Raw genomic sequence first — 19,973 nt, 5'->3', positions numbered from 1 at the left:
GTATGTTTCAAAGGCGGGGCGCAGCGGGATAGCCAGTGCTCCCCTTATTGACTAATTGATGGAAATTCCATCGACTACTCGATTAGCTGATTAACTGAAATTTAACATCCCTAGTTACGTGATGCAGTGGCCTGTCAGGGTAGGGGCTAGGCATGACGACTGAGGAGACTGCTTTCAGTTCTAAATTAGTAATTAAAACAACAAAAAATTGTGATTGAAATAGGGAAGCATACAAGAAAAGCAATCAAGTAAGCAATAAACAAAGGGTACAAGTCCTTTCCACACATTCGACACTAGCTCATCTTCTGGACCAAATCCCATTTTTTTTAATTGCATAAATATTTCTGTTTTAAGTAATCAATGCCTATCTGATGATGAAGATATAATCCTGCCCGGGCAGAATTAGAGGTGTCCTTCCTATATCTGTTCTCTTATATACACTCCAAAGACATGGTTTTATCTTAGCACATGAACAGATCCCAAAGGGACAACTCTTCATCTGTCTAACTCAGTCCTTACCCAGGCCTTACTCTGGGGAAGGAGGAAAGGGAAGGGGAAGGGAGGAGGGAAAGAAATGTGCTGATTTAATTTGAAAGCTTGAAGCCAGTGGAGTGTTGTCTATGTAAGTAAAAGTAACGAGTAAAGGCATTACTAATCAGTAAAAGGTCAAATCCTATCTCCCATGACAACAAGAAAAGGACTACTGCCATGTTCTACTTTTAGATTGTAGCTGAGAAAATTCACATTCAAAATAAGTAAAATGAATGCGACGTGTTCTGCTAGGAAACACCCAGCTGTTCACAAAGGGAATTTCTTAAACTCACAGTATGACTAGCACAAGTCATTGTCTGCAAGCGACAGAGAGGGGGCGATGGAGTTATCTGTACTGAATGAGAAGCAATTAAGTATCCTGGGAGAGGGGCGGTGTCATGGCAGCAATGGGACACAATTTCACATACTAAGAGCAGTTTAAAGAGTTACAGTTCTCTGGTCTGTGCCATTTTGGACCTTTTGTGAGTCAGAGTAGAGCAGAGCTGTGCCACCCAAAAGGAAGTCTGGGAGGGATTTTACGTCAGGAAGGGAGTTCAGTGCATCCTTTAGGATGCTGGAGGTGGAGCACTTGTCTCAGTCTATTGTGCCAAGTAAGAGGAAGCAAAGTTTCTTACCTTTTGCCCTCCCGGCAAACTGTACACACCCACATAAAGGCCAGAGATAATCTTGCCCTTGGCATACAGAACAGAATAGAAGAGCTGATCCACTGATTTAAAATACAGTTACATTTCACTTTTATGTTCGCTGGTGAGATACAGAATCCAAAACCTACCAAACCCTGCACCTCTGTTTGCTAGGTTCGAGTATGCATTTCCACTTGGGGACGACGTGGCTGGGCTAGAGAGAGGGCTGTAGGATGATGGATCAGCTGGATAGGTATGACTGGTTCCGATTCCAAAGGGTGAAGATTGGGCCTTGCCAGATTGTGATGGGATTTGCTATGGGGTGGGTGGGAGAAGAAAAAGAAATTAGTTGTATTGCTGGCATAGCAGTGTAGCAAGTTTTAACAGTGTAAAAATCAATTGTTAAATAAACATTGCAGATGAGATTAGGTGTATTATCCCTAGCTCCACCATATTCAATTTCCATCAGTGTGGATTTATGACTATTTATGGCGGTTAAGTTCAATGAAAGCAACAGATTGTAACTGAAAATATAACATGATTATTAATATTCTCTGTGCATTTAGAAAGAGAATCACTATTGTTTGTTACAAGCTGTAACCCAGGGCTACTCAACTTTCGAAGCCCCAGAGGCCACAATGATACCCATAACACGTGCTGAGGGCCACAACTTAAGTGTGGTTGCATATATATATACAAATAGCTTCTTTCACACAGACAGGCATGAATACAAAGATTAAGGTAAGACTGCACAACACACAGGCCCCATTTCAGTCAGTTCTGCTGATATTAATAAAATGCAATATTTTCACCTGTATGACAGCACTTTTAATGAGCAATGACAATCTAGGAATTTAACTACTAAAACACATATCAACAGAAGACCATTATATTGACTAATTTTTGTTTTGGCTTCACAATTTTAACAAATCAAACTAAAACTGTCAGTACACTATTTACTGAAATATAAGTACAATCAATGTGAAGTTAAAGGCACCGAGGTGAGAAGTAGCATGGCAAGAAAAGGAAACCCAGGAATCCTGCTTCCCCGAATCCCCTTTTTCCCCCTGCTCGCCCCACAAAGCACCAGCTCTCGCAGTCCTCACAGAACAGAGACTGGAACCCCCAAATCTAAGCAACAGACCACTGCCCACCTACAGGAAAGGAAAGAATCCAGAAGTTTTAACGCCCAGTTCCCAGCTCTTACCCAATGCATCTACCCTGCCCCGAGAGCCAGGCACCCTCCAGCCTCCCAGCTCCAACTCAATGCCCTTCCCCTCCCCTAGAGCCAGGTACCCCCCCCAACTCCCTGCTCCATGCCCTTCCCCTCCCCTAGAGCCAGGTACCACCCAACCCCCTGTTCTAACACAATGCCCTTTCCCTCCCGCAGAGCAGGGGACATAAATCTAGCGGGGCAGAGTGTAATGCCCTGGATCTCACTGGAACCACACGCTTTTCCCTCCAGGTGCTGGGGCCCGTGCACAGAGCAGCTGTGAATGGTCCGGGTGTGCCACTCCGAATATTTTACTGAAGGCACATGCTGCTGTCCCCTCCCCAATCCTCTTTGCAGGGCAAAAAATCCCAGACATATTTTGTCTTTTAAAAAACCCGTCTGGATGGCGATTTAATGTGTGGGAAAAAAAGGACATGTCCGGGAAAAACTGGACATATGGTTACCCTACCAAGCCCCAGTGCAGACCTCTCACCCTGGCCTCGCTCAGCCACTGCCTTGCCATGTTTCTTGCTGCCCAGCTCTGTCACTGCCTTGCCACGTGCCTCGCTGTCCAGATCCCCCATTGCCTCTTGCTGTCCCCAGCAGCTCCTGCGCACGTGCCGACGTGGCCTGGCTCAGTGCGGTGCTGCATGGCTCCACTCATGGGGAGGCGCTGCCACGGTGGCTAATGCAGCAGGCATGCTCTGCCGCCACCTCTTGCTGCCCCCGGCCGGCCGGCCTCTCCTGCGCATGAGGCCCGGCTCAATGTAGCGCTGTGAGGGATGGCAGGAGACAAATCGCTTGATCATTGTCTTCGGTCCACCCTCTCTGGAGCACCTAGTGCTGGCCACTGTCGGTAGACAGGCTACTGGGCTAGATGGACCTTTGGTCTGACCCAGTACGGCCGTTCTTATGCTCACCACTACTATCTCAGGGAAAATTAACCAAACTCTGCTTATAGGGAGTGGTTCAGTTCCGTCAAGAACCACCCTTTACACATCTATAATGACTTCCAAGGATCTCAAAGCATGTTACGTATCATTAAATAGTACAACACCCCTCTGAGATAGATAGAATGAGACAAGAAGCGAATAACCAAGTAACAAAACACATCAGGAAATAGTGCCAGTAAAAGAGACCACTTACCAACAAAGCATTTCTTTCCCCCCTATCAACTAGCCCAGCAGCTCTACAGAAGACTGGTTTAAACAAGTTCTGCTGTTTGAAATTAAAAGTCACATCTCTAGACAAATTTAATGATGTGCATCTTATAGGCAATCAATGAACTCAAGTACAGCAATGGTCTTGGGCAAAAGAGGGGGAGGGAGGAATAGATCCCAACAAGCAAACAACATGATGAAAATGCAAGTCTTCAGTTTAGTTCCTAGCTAAGTAGTAACTTAGCTTTGAAGGTTCCTACAATGATGATGACAACAGGATAGGACATTTCTGTAAGGTTTTTTTTTTTTTTTTAAATAGATGGTAAAATACATTCTGAGTTTCCTAAATTTGTACTCTGGTTATTAAGACTTGACCAGAGATGATGTCTTAGGTTAAGAGGAGATGTCACATTTTTTATCAGTAATAATTAATGGCCTTGCTATACTGTGTATAAACAAAAATATGTCAAAATATTATTTCAATTTGATGTCTTTAGCATACAGAATAGATATAACACAATAACTGATGTTAACTGAGGACTGGTCAGTAAATATGTGAAACTAGCAGACAAATATGGAAATATTTAAGCTGCTGGTAAAATGATTGACTGCACACCTTAACGTGCCTTTACAGATTATGTAAGAAAACTGAATGCAAGCAATTATTTTTAAAATAGTATTCATGATGGATTTATTTGAAGAAGGTTAAAACAAGAACTTTTAGGGACTGGGTTGTTACTTAGTCCTTAACATGCTGGCTTCTCTCTAGACATTTCATTGTACTGAGACTGACATTTGAATACTATCATAGTAGAATCTGGACATACCATCTGGGAGGCTCCCAGTCTGGGTAAACAGGCTCTTGTTAGCTCCACTTGAGGTGGAATGGTAAAAACAGCAGTGTTGTCTTTGTGGTTCAGGTGGCAGCTCTGGCTCACTAGCCCACCTGGGCCCTGGACCTGAGCTCAGGTGATTAGTCTCAGATTTTGAGGTGCAACATCTACACTACTATTTTTAGTGTGCTAGATCCAGCAAAGATAGCATGAGTCTGCCTACCTGGGAGGCTTGCTCCCAAACTGCAGTGTAGACATACCCATTTTTAGGCCTCTGACTAACAAAAACATAATGCACAACTTAAATATGCATGGTCCTGTTGATATCACTTAAACCACACATTTATACAAGCCTTAAAACTGGATTTTTGTGAGGGTCGTGTATCTAAACAAACATAACAAAATATTTGCCCAAATAACCTTATTTTTCCTTTAGAATTATGCAAAGAAGAATTCAACCTTGAGCTTTTCTATTTTGAGCAGATGAATCAGAAACAGAGGAATTTTTTTTTTAAAGAATAATGAAATGAACACAAAAGGTACATTCTACCAGATTTTAAGCTAGGAAGTTTGATTTGTTCTTTTTTCAAAATCTATAGGTGTAGCAAATCATTAGAATGCCACTAAAACCCCTTAATTAAACACACACCTGTCCTGGAAATGGTGGGCGACTCCCCGTCCAGGCAACTTGACCCTGATTTAACTGACGAGAGATCTGTGTCAAATTTTGGCCTGTTGAAGAAGAGGACTGGATATCATTTACACCAGGCACGTGTACCACAGATGAGCTGAAGGGGAAAGAACAGAAAGTGACTTGTAGGCAATACTACAATAATTGATGCATAAATTGTATGCCAGATACTGAAATTTTGTTAATTATCCCATTAAGGCGTTTTCCAGATTGTCTGCATAAGGACTAAATGAAAATGACATGTATTCAGTATTAAAACTATAAGGCATTTTGAAATTCTAAGATGTCAGACTGACTATGCAGACAGTGTGCCAAATTCTTCTTAGTTATCCATGCAATCTCATCCAAAGGGCTTGCATTAGTTCAACCAAAGGGATGTGTAATTAAATTATTTTTCATATTGGTTTCGCCCCCAATTCAGGAAAGTAGCTCTCCTCAGGACCACACTTAAGTATGTACTTAACTTTAAACATGTGCTTAAAGTCAGTGGTACTTAAGCACATGCTTAAATGCTGCCCTGAATCGAGGCTTCTGAAATGATGCTGTTCATAAATATTCTTTAACCTGTTTCTTGTCAGTGTTGCATTCTTTCTGTAAAAAGAAGAAAATATGTATTATGTAACAAAGATATATGTTTGATTAGATGCTTTTAATTCTTGTTTCCTTGCATTGGTGCTAAAAGATACTACACAGTTACAAATCGAGGTGAAAAATCAAACAAAGCTATTGTTCTGAGCCCTGGAACAAAAATCAGAAAAATTCAAATAGGAAAAAATAACTCCCAAAAGAATGTGTGTAAAGTTGTGAAATATTTTCCTGATAATGAAATTTATACTCATGAGCATTCCAGTTTACCTTCTGTTTTCCAGTGTTCTTTGTATAGCAATCTTTGGACCTAGTGGATATACTGTCTCTAACACACACATTTTATGTAAATTAAATATACACCCATCAATCCCAATATTTTGTCTGAAAGAACATGTTTCAGTACATATATCATTCTCCTATATGGTCTGCAATTTGTGAGTAATTTGTTGTTGTTACGCTTTCCCAAGGTCAGAAAGGGAGAGCATCTGTAGTAATTTATTATCCTGGACTCTATTCTGAGAATTATTAAATCACTTACAAAAACAAACAGATGGTTGTAATGGATTCACATATGTCTGAATGTTTATGTATCAAACTACAAACTCCATTTTGCTTTTGTGAATGCCATTTTGATTGTAAAACGGTTGTCTTTTTACTTCCATCTTGGACTGGGATTCTAAAAGGTGTTAGCAGAATTCTAAAAATATAGAGCAAGTAATGGCTGTTTCCCATTCACATGCAAGAACCTTAAGACAAGGAGTTAGTTGCAGCCAACAGAATCAGTTCACTTAGACGAGCTGGTAAGGGAATTGAAGTCACTGAGGAAAGTCACCTGATAAACAGGACTGATGCTATCTTAGAGGGGGAGTGAGTGAATGGGGAACAGAACAGAAGCAGAAACAGTCAAGGCTTAGCAACAGAAGAGGAGGATTCCTGAATCCCCAGAAAAGACACTGACCAAATTCCAAAGGGCTCTTGGAGTGGTAGAGAAATCAAGGCATTTGCATGCAGGACTTGTTTTTTTTTTAGATCTGGAGATCACTTCTGTGATCTCAGGCTTTGTCTACACTACACAGCTTTGTCTACACTACATTACACGGCTGTGTTGACAAAACCATGTCACTAAAAATCAGTGTTCACACTGTTTATCGATTTTGCCGACAAATAACTTCTACTCTCTAACAATGGCATTGGCTCTGTTGGCTGGAAAGCACTCCTGCCGACAAAGCCCTGTTTACACTAGTACTTTCCCGAGCTTTTGTCATTAAGAGTTTTTAGGGGGGTTTTAAGCACTTGTGAACAACAAAAGCTTTGTCGCTGAACTGCCAATGTAGACAAAGCCTCGGTGTAAAGTGTGTGTGTTTAGAATTTCCTTTGCAGAGTCTTTCTTTTACTGTCACAGTCTCTGAAGTAGGAAACAGGAAGCCAGAATGTTCACAGCTTCTGTGGAACTGTAGAAGCATGCAACAGCTATTTGGGAGTTTGGTCCCAGTTTCTGGGCCTAAGCAATTGGATGACTAGGTCCACACTGCCAAGAGAGGTGTCAGGCATGGGACCTGCACCTGGAGTACAAGAGTAGAGGCTCAGAGCCAAGGAGATAGTGCACCACAACTCTGCCGAGCCCCACAAGGCCAAGCACAGGTGGGACGTAAGAAAATAAAAATGGCCATAGCAGGTCAAGACCTATGGACTATCCAGTCCAGTATTCTGTTTTCCAACAGTGGCCAATGCCAGGTGTTTTAGCAGCAGAGAAGCTGACAGCCTCCATAGGCCCATGGGCAAGATGTGTGTGTAGGGGAGGTGGGAGGGAGCCAGCTCCGTTTCCATAAGGGGCGAGGTCTCAGGCACGAAATTCCAGCAGCTCTGGCTGGCACCACTACAGTCCTTTGAATTGCTGAGTCTCTGGGCAGCTGCCCCTTTTGCCCCCTCCCCATCTTTGGTGGGCCTGTTCAGAAAGAATGCACAGCACAGGCAATCAGCAAATGATCCATCCAGTTATCCACTCCCAGCTTCTGACAGATAGAGGTTAGGGACGACCAGAGCATGAGGTTGCATCCTTGATCGTCTTGGCTTGTAGCCATTGATGAACCTATCCCTCCAGGAACGCATCTAATTCTTTTTTCAATCCCTTTACAGCTTTGTCCTTCACAACATCCCCTGGCAACAAGTTCCACAGATTGTCTGTGTGTTGTTTGAAAAAGTACTTTTGTTTCAAACATGCTGCCTATTCATATTCCTTGTGTTATTTATTCCTTCACATAACAGTAACTTATTCACTTTCTCCACACCATTTGTGATTTTATAGCTCTCATTTCTATTACAAGCTGAAAAGTCCCAGTCTTTGAAATCTCTCCTCATGTGGAATCTGTCTTGTACTCTTCATAATTTTGGTCTCATTCTTTGTACTGTTTCCAATTCTAATGAATCTGTTTTGAGATGTGGTGACCAGAACTGCACCAGGCTGCTATCCTGGATCCAAAGTTAGGTGTCCTGGGGTCGGAACTCATCAAGGATTCTAACAGTGACATTTGCCTTTGTGTCACCAGTTAACGTGGCAGATTACAAGCAAAAATGAAGCTTCAGTTAAATTTCCAGGAGACCAACAAAATAAGAACAACAAGACATGTGAAATGTCAAGATGGCCACTTGCAATTTACATGCTGAAATGCCATATAAGATCTAACTATAGAACATTTGTGATATCATTACCAATTACAAGATCAAGAACACATTGGTTTCTGTAAAATTACACCAAATATTTAATTTCTAATTCATAGGCCTCATAATCAATATATAATGCATTTGAATGGTTGGTCCTTCATTTTCAAAACCTTGCCTTAGTCCTAGGGGAAAACTCAGCTACATGCACACATAGCTTGGGATTTCATTAGAGTTCCTTGCAGTATAGATGCTCAAGACAGTTTCTCTTTGGTCACTTTAAACAGCAGGAGGACAAAGAGGAACAGGATTAGCCTTCAAGAAGATAGCCTTCACTAATGACTAGAGCAGTCAGTGAACAGTCATAAATCTTCTTTACTAAAACAGAGCTAATGATAATAAAATAAACAGATCCACAGTGGCTATGGAAATCTCAAGACACCACTGTAAAAGCATGTCGATTCTTAAATTTCAAGTATTTGTCAACCCTATTTTACCAGTTAGTAAACTCAAAAATATTTCAAAAATCTACTAGAACACCCAAGTGATACATGTTTGCCTACAGACTAATTCTTCCTGATGAACTTTTTTGTGTGGGAGTCAAGTTGCACAAAGGGGAAAAAAATCACATTGTACCAGACACGTGTTAGCATTACTTGTATTCTGTTTCCACAGAATCAAAATGGAATTCCCTTTCATGTACAGAAGCTCTTGGTACGGTACCTGAAAGCCTTTCCTGAATGTCCTGGCTGGAAGGGGCTCCCCTGAGAGTAGAGCTGTTGGTTTCCTGCTGGAGATGCTGAAGCCATCATTTTTTTATCTGCTGTTAAGAACATTCAAAGAAAATCTCAACAGAGGAGGAAATTAACAGTTGGTTCACCCGACAATAACATGCATACAAACTGCCCGGTATAAGTAACATTCTCCTTTTTAATCCCTTATGCAAGGGTTCTATAGAATGCTGTACGGATGAAACCAATAGGGCTGTATGGAAATTAAACAAGGCCCAAAAGATGCTTCCTATAGAATTTTTAAATCAATGTCTAAGATGTAAGAGTGAATTGCGCCTCTGCTGCAGAATGCAATAGGCTGGCTTCAAAATTTTACAACAAGGTAACCATTTCCTATTAATTCTATAGGTGATTGAATTTAATGTTATGGAGGCTACACATCTGCTTTGAGAAGCGACTAGATCCTTCGAGATGCACATAAGGTATTTCTTCGACATTAAAGCTTATTTAGTGTTTGTCTAAGTTTACATAAAATATCTGGTCCTATCTTGCAGAATTAACAAATCTGTAATATCAGTGCCTGGAGGCTAGTTCTTGTATGGGACAGCTATTTTTATTATGTTGTTTAACGGGCTTCTAAAGAACAGGCCTTCACAGTTTTTTATAACTGGGTGCACATTTTAGGATAATTTGCCAGTTGTGAGGTAACACAATTACTGGTTTTAATATATTATTACTTATTTGTATTGCTGTAGCACAGGGGCAGGCAAGATCCGACTTGCAGGCTGGATCCCGTCCATCAAGCCTTTTGATCCAGCTTGCTGCCTGCTCCACCAACACCTTGAGGCTACATCTAGACTACAAGCAGATTTTTTGAAAAAGCGAGCCGCTTTTTCGAAAGAGTCTGGATGCTCTCTTTTGAAAAAGCACAGTGTGCATTCAATAGCGCCTTTTTTCAAAAGAGTACTTTCGAAAAAAGGCATTATTCCTCATAAAATGAGGTTTCCCGCAATCAAAAAAACCTGCTGCATTCTTTTGATTTACTGTTGAAAGAACGTGGCTGCAGTCTAGACACAGGAGATGTTTTTTCGAAAAAAGGCTACTTTTTTTTAAAAAACCCTTTAGTCTAGACACACTCTAAGGCAGGCTCTCTGCCAGCTGCAGCCCAAGGTTGATCAAAATCGCTAGTGGCTCCCTCTAGGCACTGTGCACCCCTGGTGGGGGAGGACTTTGCACACTGTGGTGGTGGAGTGGGGAGCAGATTTTACGCCCTGCTTCTGCTCCCAGGCCAACCATTGCAGCTCCCATTGGCCATTTTCTAGCCAATGGGAGCTGCAATGATTGGTCTAGGCGTGGGGCAGTGCACTAAGTCTCCCTCCCCCCATCAGGGGCGTGCAGCCCAGAGTGGCACATGGAGGGAGCCTCCAGCTGTTTTGAACAGGCTGGGGCTGCAGCAGGCAAGGAGCCTGCTTCAGGGTTCCTGTTGGGCTGGTGGTTGGGAGCAGCCTAAGTTAAGCACTTCCCAGCTAGAGATTGCCTCTGGTACCCCATCCCCTCCCACTCATCAACCCCTCCTATCCCAGGTCACCACCAAATCCTCTGTAGCCCTCGCCTGAGGTCACAATCCCCCTCCCACACTTTGCACCTTCTCTGACACCCCTTCCCCAGGCCAGAATCCTCTCCCGCACCCCAATACCTCCCAACCCTGCACTTTGTTCCACTGCCCCAGGTCACCACCCAAATCCTCTGCATCCCTCCTCCCTCAGATCACATCTCCCTCCTAGATCCTACACCACCTCCCACACTGCTTCCCCAGGTCAAAATCCACTCCTGCACCCATACCCCTCCCAGACCCTGAACCCCAATCCCCTGCCCCAGGTCACAACCCCCTCTTCACCCAAATTTCCTCTCAATTGCCACACTCTCTTCTGGACCTCAAATCTCCTACCCCAAGCTCCCTTCTGCACCCACCCTCTGTCCCATTTCTGCACCCCCGCCATAGAAAAGTGGCCACTTTATCAAAATCTAGGAGTGCCCCCACTATCAAAAATTACTGTCAACCCCTGCACTGTACTGCTCTGTATTCAGCACTGTACAAAACAGAATAAAAAGCTGTATCTTCCCCAATCTACTCCCCTCAGCAGCAGGAATTATAGTCCTGGTTCTTCCACACATTGTGGTGTAATTTGGCTCTTAAATCAGACTGACTTGCAGCCACTTAAACACACGTTAAACCCACTGTACGCAATAAGAATTTTTGTCTCTGTGAGGTCTGCAGGTCCGATTCGGAAGCAGTAATTTAAGGCAAAACTGTCTTTCAGGGACACCTTTTAGCCCTTTTTACTCTGACAACAAACTGCTTTGAGGAGGCCAAGAACTAGATAGGGTCCCAATGGAATGGAATCGCTGGGACCCAGGGTAGTTGCCCTTTTGAGTTTGTATTTTGCTAACGATCTCGGCTGGTAGTTTGAGAAGGAATGGCCGGTCTCTGTTCTGAGAATCCACTCAGAGATCTGAAAATCACAGACACCGTGTACTATAAAATTCCCTCCCCCCTCCTTCGATTCTGCAACTACAATTGCCAAAGCTTCTGGCAACCCTCCATTCCCCTTTAACAATGTAAAGGCCCTGCTCCACCTTTCCTCCTTCACCTCCTCCCTATCCTCCCTCATCACCTTCAAGTGCAGAAAGATGCTGACCTCTTCCTGGCACAGCACTATAAACCTGGCATGCCCCTCCTTTTCCCTTGACTTCACTTGATCCTCTCCTGGTGATCTTCCCCTCCCTAAAGTAGAGATGTAAAAGGTTAACTGGTTGTCCTGTAAGCTTTGGCTTACCAGAATGCTTACTTTGTAACCGGATCACCGTGGAGCCAGTTGGCAGGAACCCGACAAGGTCTCTGCAGCGGCCCCAGCTCCAACCCCATCTGCCAGCAGCAGCCCCAGCTCCTGGCAGCAGTGTTGACTCTTAGCTGTGCTGCAGCCCCAGCCTCGGCTTTCAGACCTAGCTCCTTGCCATGCCACTGCAGCCGTGGCCTTAGTGGCCCTAGATTCTGACATGCCTGCTTGAAGCAGCAAGACCTCCCCCGTCCTGGCTGCCCTGCCCGCATCCATGGTTAACCAGTTAACCAATATAATTTGAATAGTTTAACCAATTAGCTGTTTTGATTATCCTCCCCCCTGCACCCCCATTCAGAAAGAGCGGGTCAGATCCCTGGATGTGCTGCTGTACCCCACACAGCTCCTGGGTGTGGTGGATTGTCCTATCTACTGGTACCCAGACCACTTGCTGAGAGAATAAGGAGTCTGCTCTCCAGCCTTAGCTCTTAGCACATGTAGTAGAGGCTCATGCACTTCAGTTCCATAGACCCGAGGTTCAATTCTGCCCACAGACAACCAGGGTCTATCAGCAGTTACCCTGCAGTAGCTGGGCAATATGAAGCTGTTCTAGATCCTTAGCACTGGCTGACCTTTCATGGATTCCTGAACCGAAGGGTGTCACAGAATTGCCCAAAAGAGAACGCCACAGGGCATGACTGTGGTATCCCTCTGCTCTTATCATCACCAACTGCCAAAACAGCTGCTGGGAGCTGCTGGCAGATAATAGCAGTTTCCAGGTGTTGAGTGAGGATTGGGAGAGTGTTAATCTGCTTTAGTCACACCTCAAGATCCAGCCCACTGTTTCTTGCCCTTTCCCTCTCTGCCTCCCTGTTCTTCTCTTAAGGCATAACAATAGCCTGACATTGATTTGCAATAGACTTTAAAAACAACAAATGGTCTGGTAGCACTTTATAGATTAACAAACAGATAGAGGGCATCATGAGCTTTCGTGGGCACAGCCCACTTCTTCAGATGACCAGAGTGTTGAGTTTAGAATGTGCAGACGCAAAATAAAGAAGGGAGAGGGGAGAAGGAATGTCCTCAGTTTGGAGTTAGCTACAGGGAATTTTTCTCCTCCGTCTGTGTGGCATGCGTGCAGTCGAGGTTTGGCAGGCGGTACCAGGAGAATGCCCTACTGCGTTGTGCTCTACCTGTGCCATATAGACCATGCTAGTAAAGTAGGTACCTTTTAGAGCCCACCTGCAAGGTTTTCAAGGGGCAGTTAGAACACAACACTTTAGGGCACAGACTCCAGGCATACAACAGATGGGGAGGGAGATGGAGGCAGGCCCTCCTTGGTCATAGTGGGATCGAAAGGGGAGAGGGTCACCTCGTCCCATCCTTTCCAGGGAGAGGAGTCTGAGGGCTCCTGCCAGGATCCCTCATCTCTCCCTGATCACCGGTGAGGCCAAAAGTGGCTGGAACCTCTCCCTCCTTTCCGTTCCTCTCCTAGCAGAAATGGGCCCTCTCCCCACCCCGTCTGCTGTGGTTGCTGGGACTGGTAGGGCAGCGTGCCTGCAGGTCAGCACAGGGGGAGCTGGGATGCTACAAATGACTCAGGGCAGGGGAGAGTGGGACCAAACTGCGGAGAGCCTGGAACCGGCTGGGAGCAGGATGGAGGCGCAGGCAGGGACGTGAGCGGCTCTGGTGACTGCCCTCCCATCTTCTCCACTGGGCAGCTAAATTGCCCAACTTGCCTCAAAGCTCACCAGCAACCTCTAGTGGCCCTGCATTGAACTTTATCTCAAAATGGCTGCTGCTCAAAAGGCATGGATGGATAAAGCATGATGTCTTTTATTTTAATAAAACATGTAGCTGATGGCTGCCCTGCATCTGCCCCACTCCGTCAATCCTGTGTTTGTCTGTCCTAAGCTATTTCTAGAAGCCAAACTGGATAAAGAGCTCTAGTATCAATACAATGCAAGTGTCTGCAAGCAGCCTGCAGGTTTGTCAATATTGTTTTTGGACACTCAACACATTTCTAACGGACAAACATCCTTTTTTATCGTTAAAAGAGTCCTTGATCATGACTCCCATGAGCTACTCTCACATGGAGCACAGAAAAAAAAAGAGCACAGCTTGTAAATTGATAGAAATGAAAAGCGAAATGGCATTTCCAAGAACACAGCTCCATAGCTCACCTTCTCAGCTTGCTAGACCCTCAACCCTGACCTAGCCACACAAACAGTTCAGAGCTGTTTGAACATTAGCCAATAAAGCAGCTTGTTCTCGCTTGGAAAACATTGTTCCAATGTTTAGAGTTGGAGTCTTGCTCCCTTCCAGAAGACCCCCTTTATGGACTCAGACACTGACTTCACTGACAAGGAAGAACAGGAATAGCAGAACTCTCAGCCACACAGGGACAGAATATCAAGTCTCTACTGAAATGACATGCCCTCACAGTTTGAAAAGGTCAAACTGTACATAAAGAAACCCCTGCAGTGAGGTCATCTCCTTATACGCCTGTAGTTAAACACAATGGGTCGTTTCCTCCCTCGCTGCAAGACACCAGCTGACATAGCTCAGCCGACTGATTTATTTAAAACAAACATAAAACGTTTTCACTCGGGGAAGTGGGGAAGGCGAACAGCAAACTACTAAAAAATAAACAAGGAAAAACATTAGCCCTAAAAACATGCAAAATAGAATTTTTTTTATATAAAATTGTAAGCCAATCTTAGTCTTAATAGAACTGCTATTGCAAACCATCTCAATGAGCCACACTGACATGCACTTTATGAGAAAGAAAGCTACTTCTAGCTTCTAAAACTGGAAGATCTATTAAACCTCTTTTTATGAATTGCACTGCACAAGTGTACCTCTGAGAAAAGGACAGCTACTATTCATGACTGCATGGAAAAGATGTGGCTACTAAGGTACGCCTCTACTAAGGGGTGAATCCATCCTGTGGCGATAGAGCCACTGGGTTGATTTAACAATCTATAGACAACTCACTAAATCCATCACTGATCACTCTCCCTTCAACTCCGTTACTCCACCAGAACAAGCTGAGAAAGGGGAGTTGATGGGAGAGTTTCTTCTGTCAACCCAGCATGTGTGGACCCTGCAGTAAATAGGGCTAAGTTATGTTGATCTGATCTTGGAGCCTCTCACAGGTGACCCTGACTGGTTTGGCCAGGAAGCTATCAAGCGCTGGCACTTCAGTTGCTCCTCCAACCACTGTCATGCTGCTCCTGCCCTCTGCCTTGGAGCAGCCCCGCTGGGAGCCTCCTGTTGATGAAGCGGCAGAGTGTTGATGTCAGGGTGTCCCTCCTCCCTCACTCCTGTACCCTCTCTCCACACAGAGAGAAGGGGATGGAGGGAGCTTGGCAATGCAAATCTCTGTCACTCTCACACACTGTGTGAGTCTGTCATTCTCACAAACACTCACTGAGCTTCACTCTCATCTCCTGACCCAACACACATGGGGGGTTGTTACTTCTTTTACTGCTTGCAAAGTGAGTTGTTTTTGACTGGTCTGTGCATTTCATAATTTTCATTTCTCTCTTACGTTTACATTTAATTCTTTGAGTAGTGAATTCTAAAATGTTTAACCTGTCCTGGCTGGAGTAGTTATCCCTGTGGTAACTGCTGCTCCTGGATGTGGCTGGCATGTCCCTGCAGCCCTCAAGAGGGGCAGAGCAGGGGTCTCCACATGCTGTCCTTGCCTGCAGACACCGCTCCTGCAGTTCCCATTGATCAGTAATGGGGAACCATGCCCAGCAGAAGCGTGGCAAAGGTATTTGGGTTTGAGGTAGGTCTTACATTGCACTTACATTGAAAAAGTGATCTTGGGGTTAAAAAGATTGGAGACCGCTGGTTTAGATGGACTTGTCCCCATCGTGTAGACCGGCACTCAGTGAGAACAGAGAGTGGCTTCTAAGTGGACAACATATCCACCTGCTCTCTAACTTCCTGAGTTTTGTTCAGCTTCATTTTTGAAGGGAAATATTTATTTCCAACCAATTCGATGCATCATTCTTGGAGACTCACTTGCCTAGTGGCTTCTCGGCCACAATGCCTTTTTTCCTCCCTTTCAAAATAGAGCTTCACATTACTTGGGCCCTTCATTTTCAGTTTTTATTTTATTTAATTTTCCCTGTGAATTTATCAGTGCTTATCAGCACCACAACAGAAACAGGTGAAAATCAGTGCTGGGGGTAAATACTAGAACTTATTTTGGTGACTGGAAAGACAGGGAGAAAATGTTTTCAGTAGATTAAAGCTTTGAATGCTGTTCATCAGTGTGGCTTCCTGCAGAACTAAAACAGAACTCCAAACACAATGCCACTTGGGAGTTTTTTTCATTTGAACTAAGAGTTTACTGTTGTAGACTTAGAACTATAAGCCTATAAATATTTATATTTAATATTCTGTCCACACCATTTGCAGCACAGACACTCAACTTTATCCTTTAACAACATAAGAATGGCCATACTGGGTCAGACCAAAGGTCCATCTAGCTCAGTATCCCATCTTCCAACAGTGGCCAAGGCTAAGTGCCCCCAGAGGGAATGAACAGGAAAGGTAATAAGTGATCTCCCCTCCTCCCCCCTGTCACCCATTCCCAGCTTCTGACAAAGACTAGGGACACCATTCCTATACGTCCTGGCTATAGCCATTAATGGACTCCATGATTTTTTTTAAACCCTAGTTAAAGTCCTGGAATTCCCAACATCCTCTGGCAAGGAGTTCCATAGATTGACTGCGTGTTGCGTGAAGAAGTACTTTCCTTTGTTTGTTTTAAACCTGCTACCTATTGATTTCATTTGGTGACCCTTAATTCTTAAGTTATGGGAATAAGTAAATAACTTTTCTTTATTCACTTTCTCCACACAGGTCATGCTTTTATAGACCTTTATCATATCCCCCTTTAGTCTCCTCTTTTCTAAGACGAAAAGTCCCATCTTTTTAATCTTTCTTCATATGGTTTATTCCTTCTGTTTGTTTTTTAAAAAACTTTTGAATACTTCCCTGTATTCTGAAAGTTATTCAAAATTTGTCAAGCATGTTAAATCTTAAATCGTTATCTGCTAACAGTTTAAAATGTGTTAGGTAGGTGTGAGATTCTTCAGTATGCTCCAATGCTCACATTCCTCAGAGCTTGTGTGCATGCCTGCTTGTTATTGACTGTACCTTGTAGACTAATACATAGCCTTATTTCAAGAGGCAGCTTTATACATACACACAGACTAATCCATTGTCTTTATTAAAGGTTTCAAACTCTCGGCCCACAGCCAGAACAGTTGCACAATCTGGCCTGGGAGTCCTGGAGGGCCAAGGGTGGTGGTGCGGGGAAAGGGCTGTCCGTTCCTGTCCCCCATGTCCTGCCCCTTTCCTGCGGCTGCAAGGATCCCGACCACTACTGCCACGCCAGGACACGCAATAATTCTGGAGGCCATTTCATTCGGGGGAAAGGAATGAACAGAACCCTCACCTCAGACTGGATTATGCAATTGCACTGGCCAGGAATGGCCTACGGGCCGTGAGTTTGAGACTGCTGGTCTTATTACAGACATCTCATGCAATTTATTGTATTTTCCCAATAAAACAAGTTTTAATAAAATTGAATGATGCAAAAGTAGGGTGAAAATCAGAAAAAAAAAGAACGATACTTTTTGTAAAACCTGGCAAATTTTCAGGAACATCAGTTTAAACTGAAAACGAAGGCAATTACATGCTATGTAATGGTACTTAAGGTCAAGAATACAGCTTACATCAGTAATATTAAAAATTAAATACAGAGGCTCTCACTTACAAGCAGTTATTCCTGCAAACATCTCAGCAAACCTAGGATCTCTCTCCTGGGAGAAGATAGTGTCTGGTTTTTCCACTGGCTTTCCACCCTCATGAACATTAGCTGGTATATTTGGAACAGGTACCTGTTGTTGATGTATGCAAAAAAGAATGTAATTCTGCTCCCATATTTAATACGAAAGAGCTCAAATATAGTCTCTGTTTTTGATTTGTTTAGATCCTCAATCACTTTACATTTAAAAGATCAGAGACACGGGTATTTAAAAAAAAAAAACCCGTTCAGAGATATTACCTGAGATAAGTCATAGGATGACAACCCATCTCTCTGATGTACTTCAAGCTCAGCTTGCTGTTGCTGAAGTTGCCTGCAAATATAAAAGACAATGACGAGTTACAAAAAATAATTAAGAAATGAAAAGAGAAGACTTGGCTCGCTCCTTTAAATTCCCATAACAAATGCCTAACAAATGTGACCGCTTTCAGAGTCTCTGTTGACAAGTCATTTCCCGCAACGCCAAAATATTTTAAAAGATCTCTTACTGAGAAAACCTCAAAACATATTAAAATTCTTGCTGCGCATAGAGGGGTCAACAAAGCCTCACACACCAAAACTCCCACTGAGTTTTCAAGTATTTTGGGCTATACCCCTTACGCACCCAACTTTTTCATAAATGACATTTATGTTAAGAAAAACGAGTCATCTCTGTGAATTAGAGAGTAATACACAGGGCCTGTTCCTGCACAGTCAGCATTAAAGTGCCCGTCAGCTTGAATTGATGCAGCATCAGGTCCATATCAGTCTACAGGTAGAATAATTATTTCCTTGCTTTATTATCCATCAGATTCCTGACCCAATTATGGCACTATTATTTCAATATTTAACTATAAAATACAACTTATATAACTCTTATAGTGCTTTTCATCAGTAGACTTCAAAGATTTTCACAATCTTTTAGTGTATTTATCCTCACAACAGCCTTAAGAAATATTATCATCCCCATTTTATCAGTGGGGAATGGGACCCAGAGAGGCTAAACAACTTGCCAAAGGTCACAAAGTAAGTCTGTGGCAAAGAAAGGACTTGAACATGGGTCTGCTAAGTCCTAAGGTGGGGATGGGCAATCATTTTGGCAAGGGGACCACTTAATGAATTTTGGTATGTGATCACAGGCTGGAAGGGGCGTAGCTGGGGGCTTGCCTCCTTCCAGAGTTGTCTGGGGCTTGATGTTTTGAATTAAAAACACTGCAAAGAGCTTGTAACTCCTGGCCCTGCTGCTACTGCATTGCCTGGCAGCCACCTGGGGTGGCTGCAGCTATTTAAAGGGCTTGTGGCTCCATCCCCTGCCAGAGTAGTGCCACAACTGGGAACTCTTTAAATAGCACAGCAACCCTGGGTGGCTGTCAGGCAATAAATTAGGAGTGGGGCCGCGAGCCCTCTAAAAGCTACTTTGCCCAGCCCTGTCCTGTGCTATTGCCTGAACTAGGGACGTAAGCGACTCAACTAGTCACTTCCCCTTCCCCTTTGCTGCCTCTGTAACAGAGACAGTAAGTGTGGGCGGGGGGAAGGGAGAGCGGGAACTGGTGCTGGGGGAGCTAGCTTAAAAGCTGGTTACCCTCAGCAATGCCTCCGTGGTGGGGCAGGAGAAGCAGCACAAGCTAGGACTCAGCAGTCCCAGCTCACACCGGGTCCCAGACACTGCGGCTCTGCTTTTTAAATGTATTAACAACCTGGTAGCTCTTACTATGTTTAAAAAACACAGCCGCAATGAACTCCCTTATCGACTAATTGAGTAGTCAATAGAAATTACACATTTATTATCTATAAAGCCTTTTAAGGACACTACTAATACATAAATATATAATCTTATTAGCTTTAACTAAGTGTAACTTGCATACACTTTACAAAATATATAATGTATTTAAAGATTTTTTTATACTTTAAGTTAATATAGTCATTAATGTATTTTCTGTATCTTTATCTTCTTTCACTGTTTTTTTAAAAAAGATATAAATCCTTAGCACCTAAGAAGTGCTCCGCGTCTCCCTGGTCTGCTGGGGGCGAGGGGGCGCAGCTAGTGCGCCCCCCCCCCCTCCCGCAGACCAGGCTTTTCGCACCGTGGAGGACGCGGGCGGCGGGACTGCCGCAGTGCGCCTTGGCGGTCTGCTGGGGGGGGGGGCGCAGTTCTCCGTTCTTAAGTAGGGATCCGACATAAGTCGGATCCACGTAACTCCCCAGCAGACCAAGGAGACACGGAGCAAAGCCGCGGAGGACGCGGGCGGCGGGACCG

The 19,973-nt window shown here is 43.9% G+C and overlaps 1 protein-coding gene across 9 annotated transcripts in view; it reads right to left on the bottom strand.

The window, feature by feature from the left end:
* The window catches only part of ARNT2 (aryl hydrocarbon receptor nuclear translocator 2), a 174,826-nt gene that overhangs the window by 13,815 nt on the left and 141,038 nt on the right, over window positions 1-19,973 (bottom strand). For 6 of the 9 annotated variants that reach the window (XM_075897103.1, XM_075897105.1, XM_075897107.1 and 3 more), the window contains 6 exons: window positions 17,978-18,050; window positions 17,687-17,810; window positions 9,042-9,141; window positions 5,637-5,663; window positions 5,031-5,169; window positions 1,325-1,490 (listed from right to left, as the gene is read on the bottom strand). In XM_075897103.1, coding sequence (XP_075753218.1) covers window positions 1,325-1,490; window positions 5,031-5,169; window positions 5,637-5,663; window positions 9,042-9,141; window positions 17,687-17,810; window positions 17,978-18,050 — 629 coding nt within the window. The remainder of the gene's footprint in view (window positions 1-1,324; window positions 1,491-5,030; window positions 5,170-5,636; window positions 5,664-9,041; window positions 9,142-17,686; window positions 17,811-17,977; window positions 18,051-19,973) is intronic. The other 3 variants (XM_075897104.1, XM_075897106.1, XM_075897109.1) reach the window with 1 other exon arrangement.

Source organism: Pelodiscus sinensis, chromosome 14 (assembly GCF_049634645.1).
Source record: "Pelodiscus sinensis isolate JC-2024 chromosome 14, ASM4963464v1, whole genome shotgun sequence".
In the NCBI taxonomy this organism is placed as follows: Eukaryota; Metazoa; Chordata; order Testudines; family Trionychidae; genus Pelodiscus; species Pelodiscus sinensis.
Note: the sequence above shows the minus strand (reverse complement) of the source record. Positions and strands in the feature narration are given on the sequence as shown.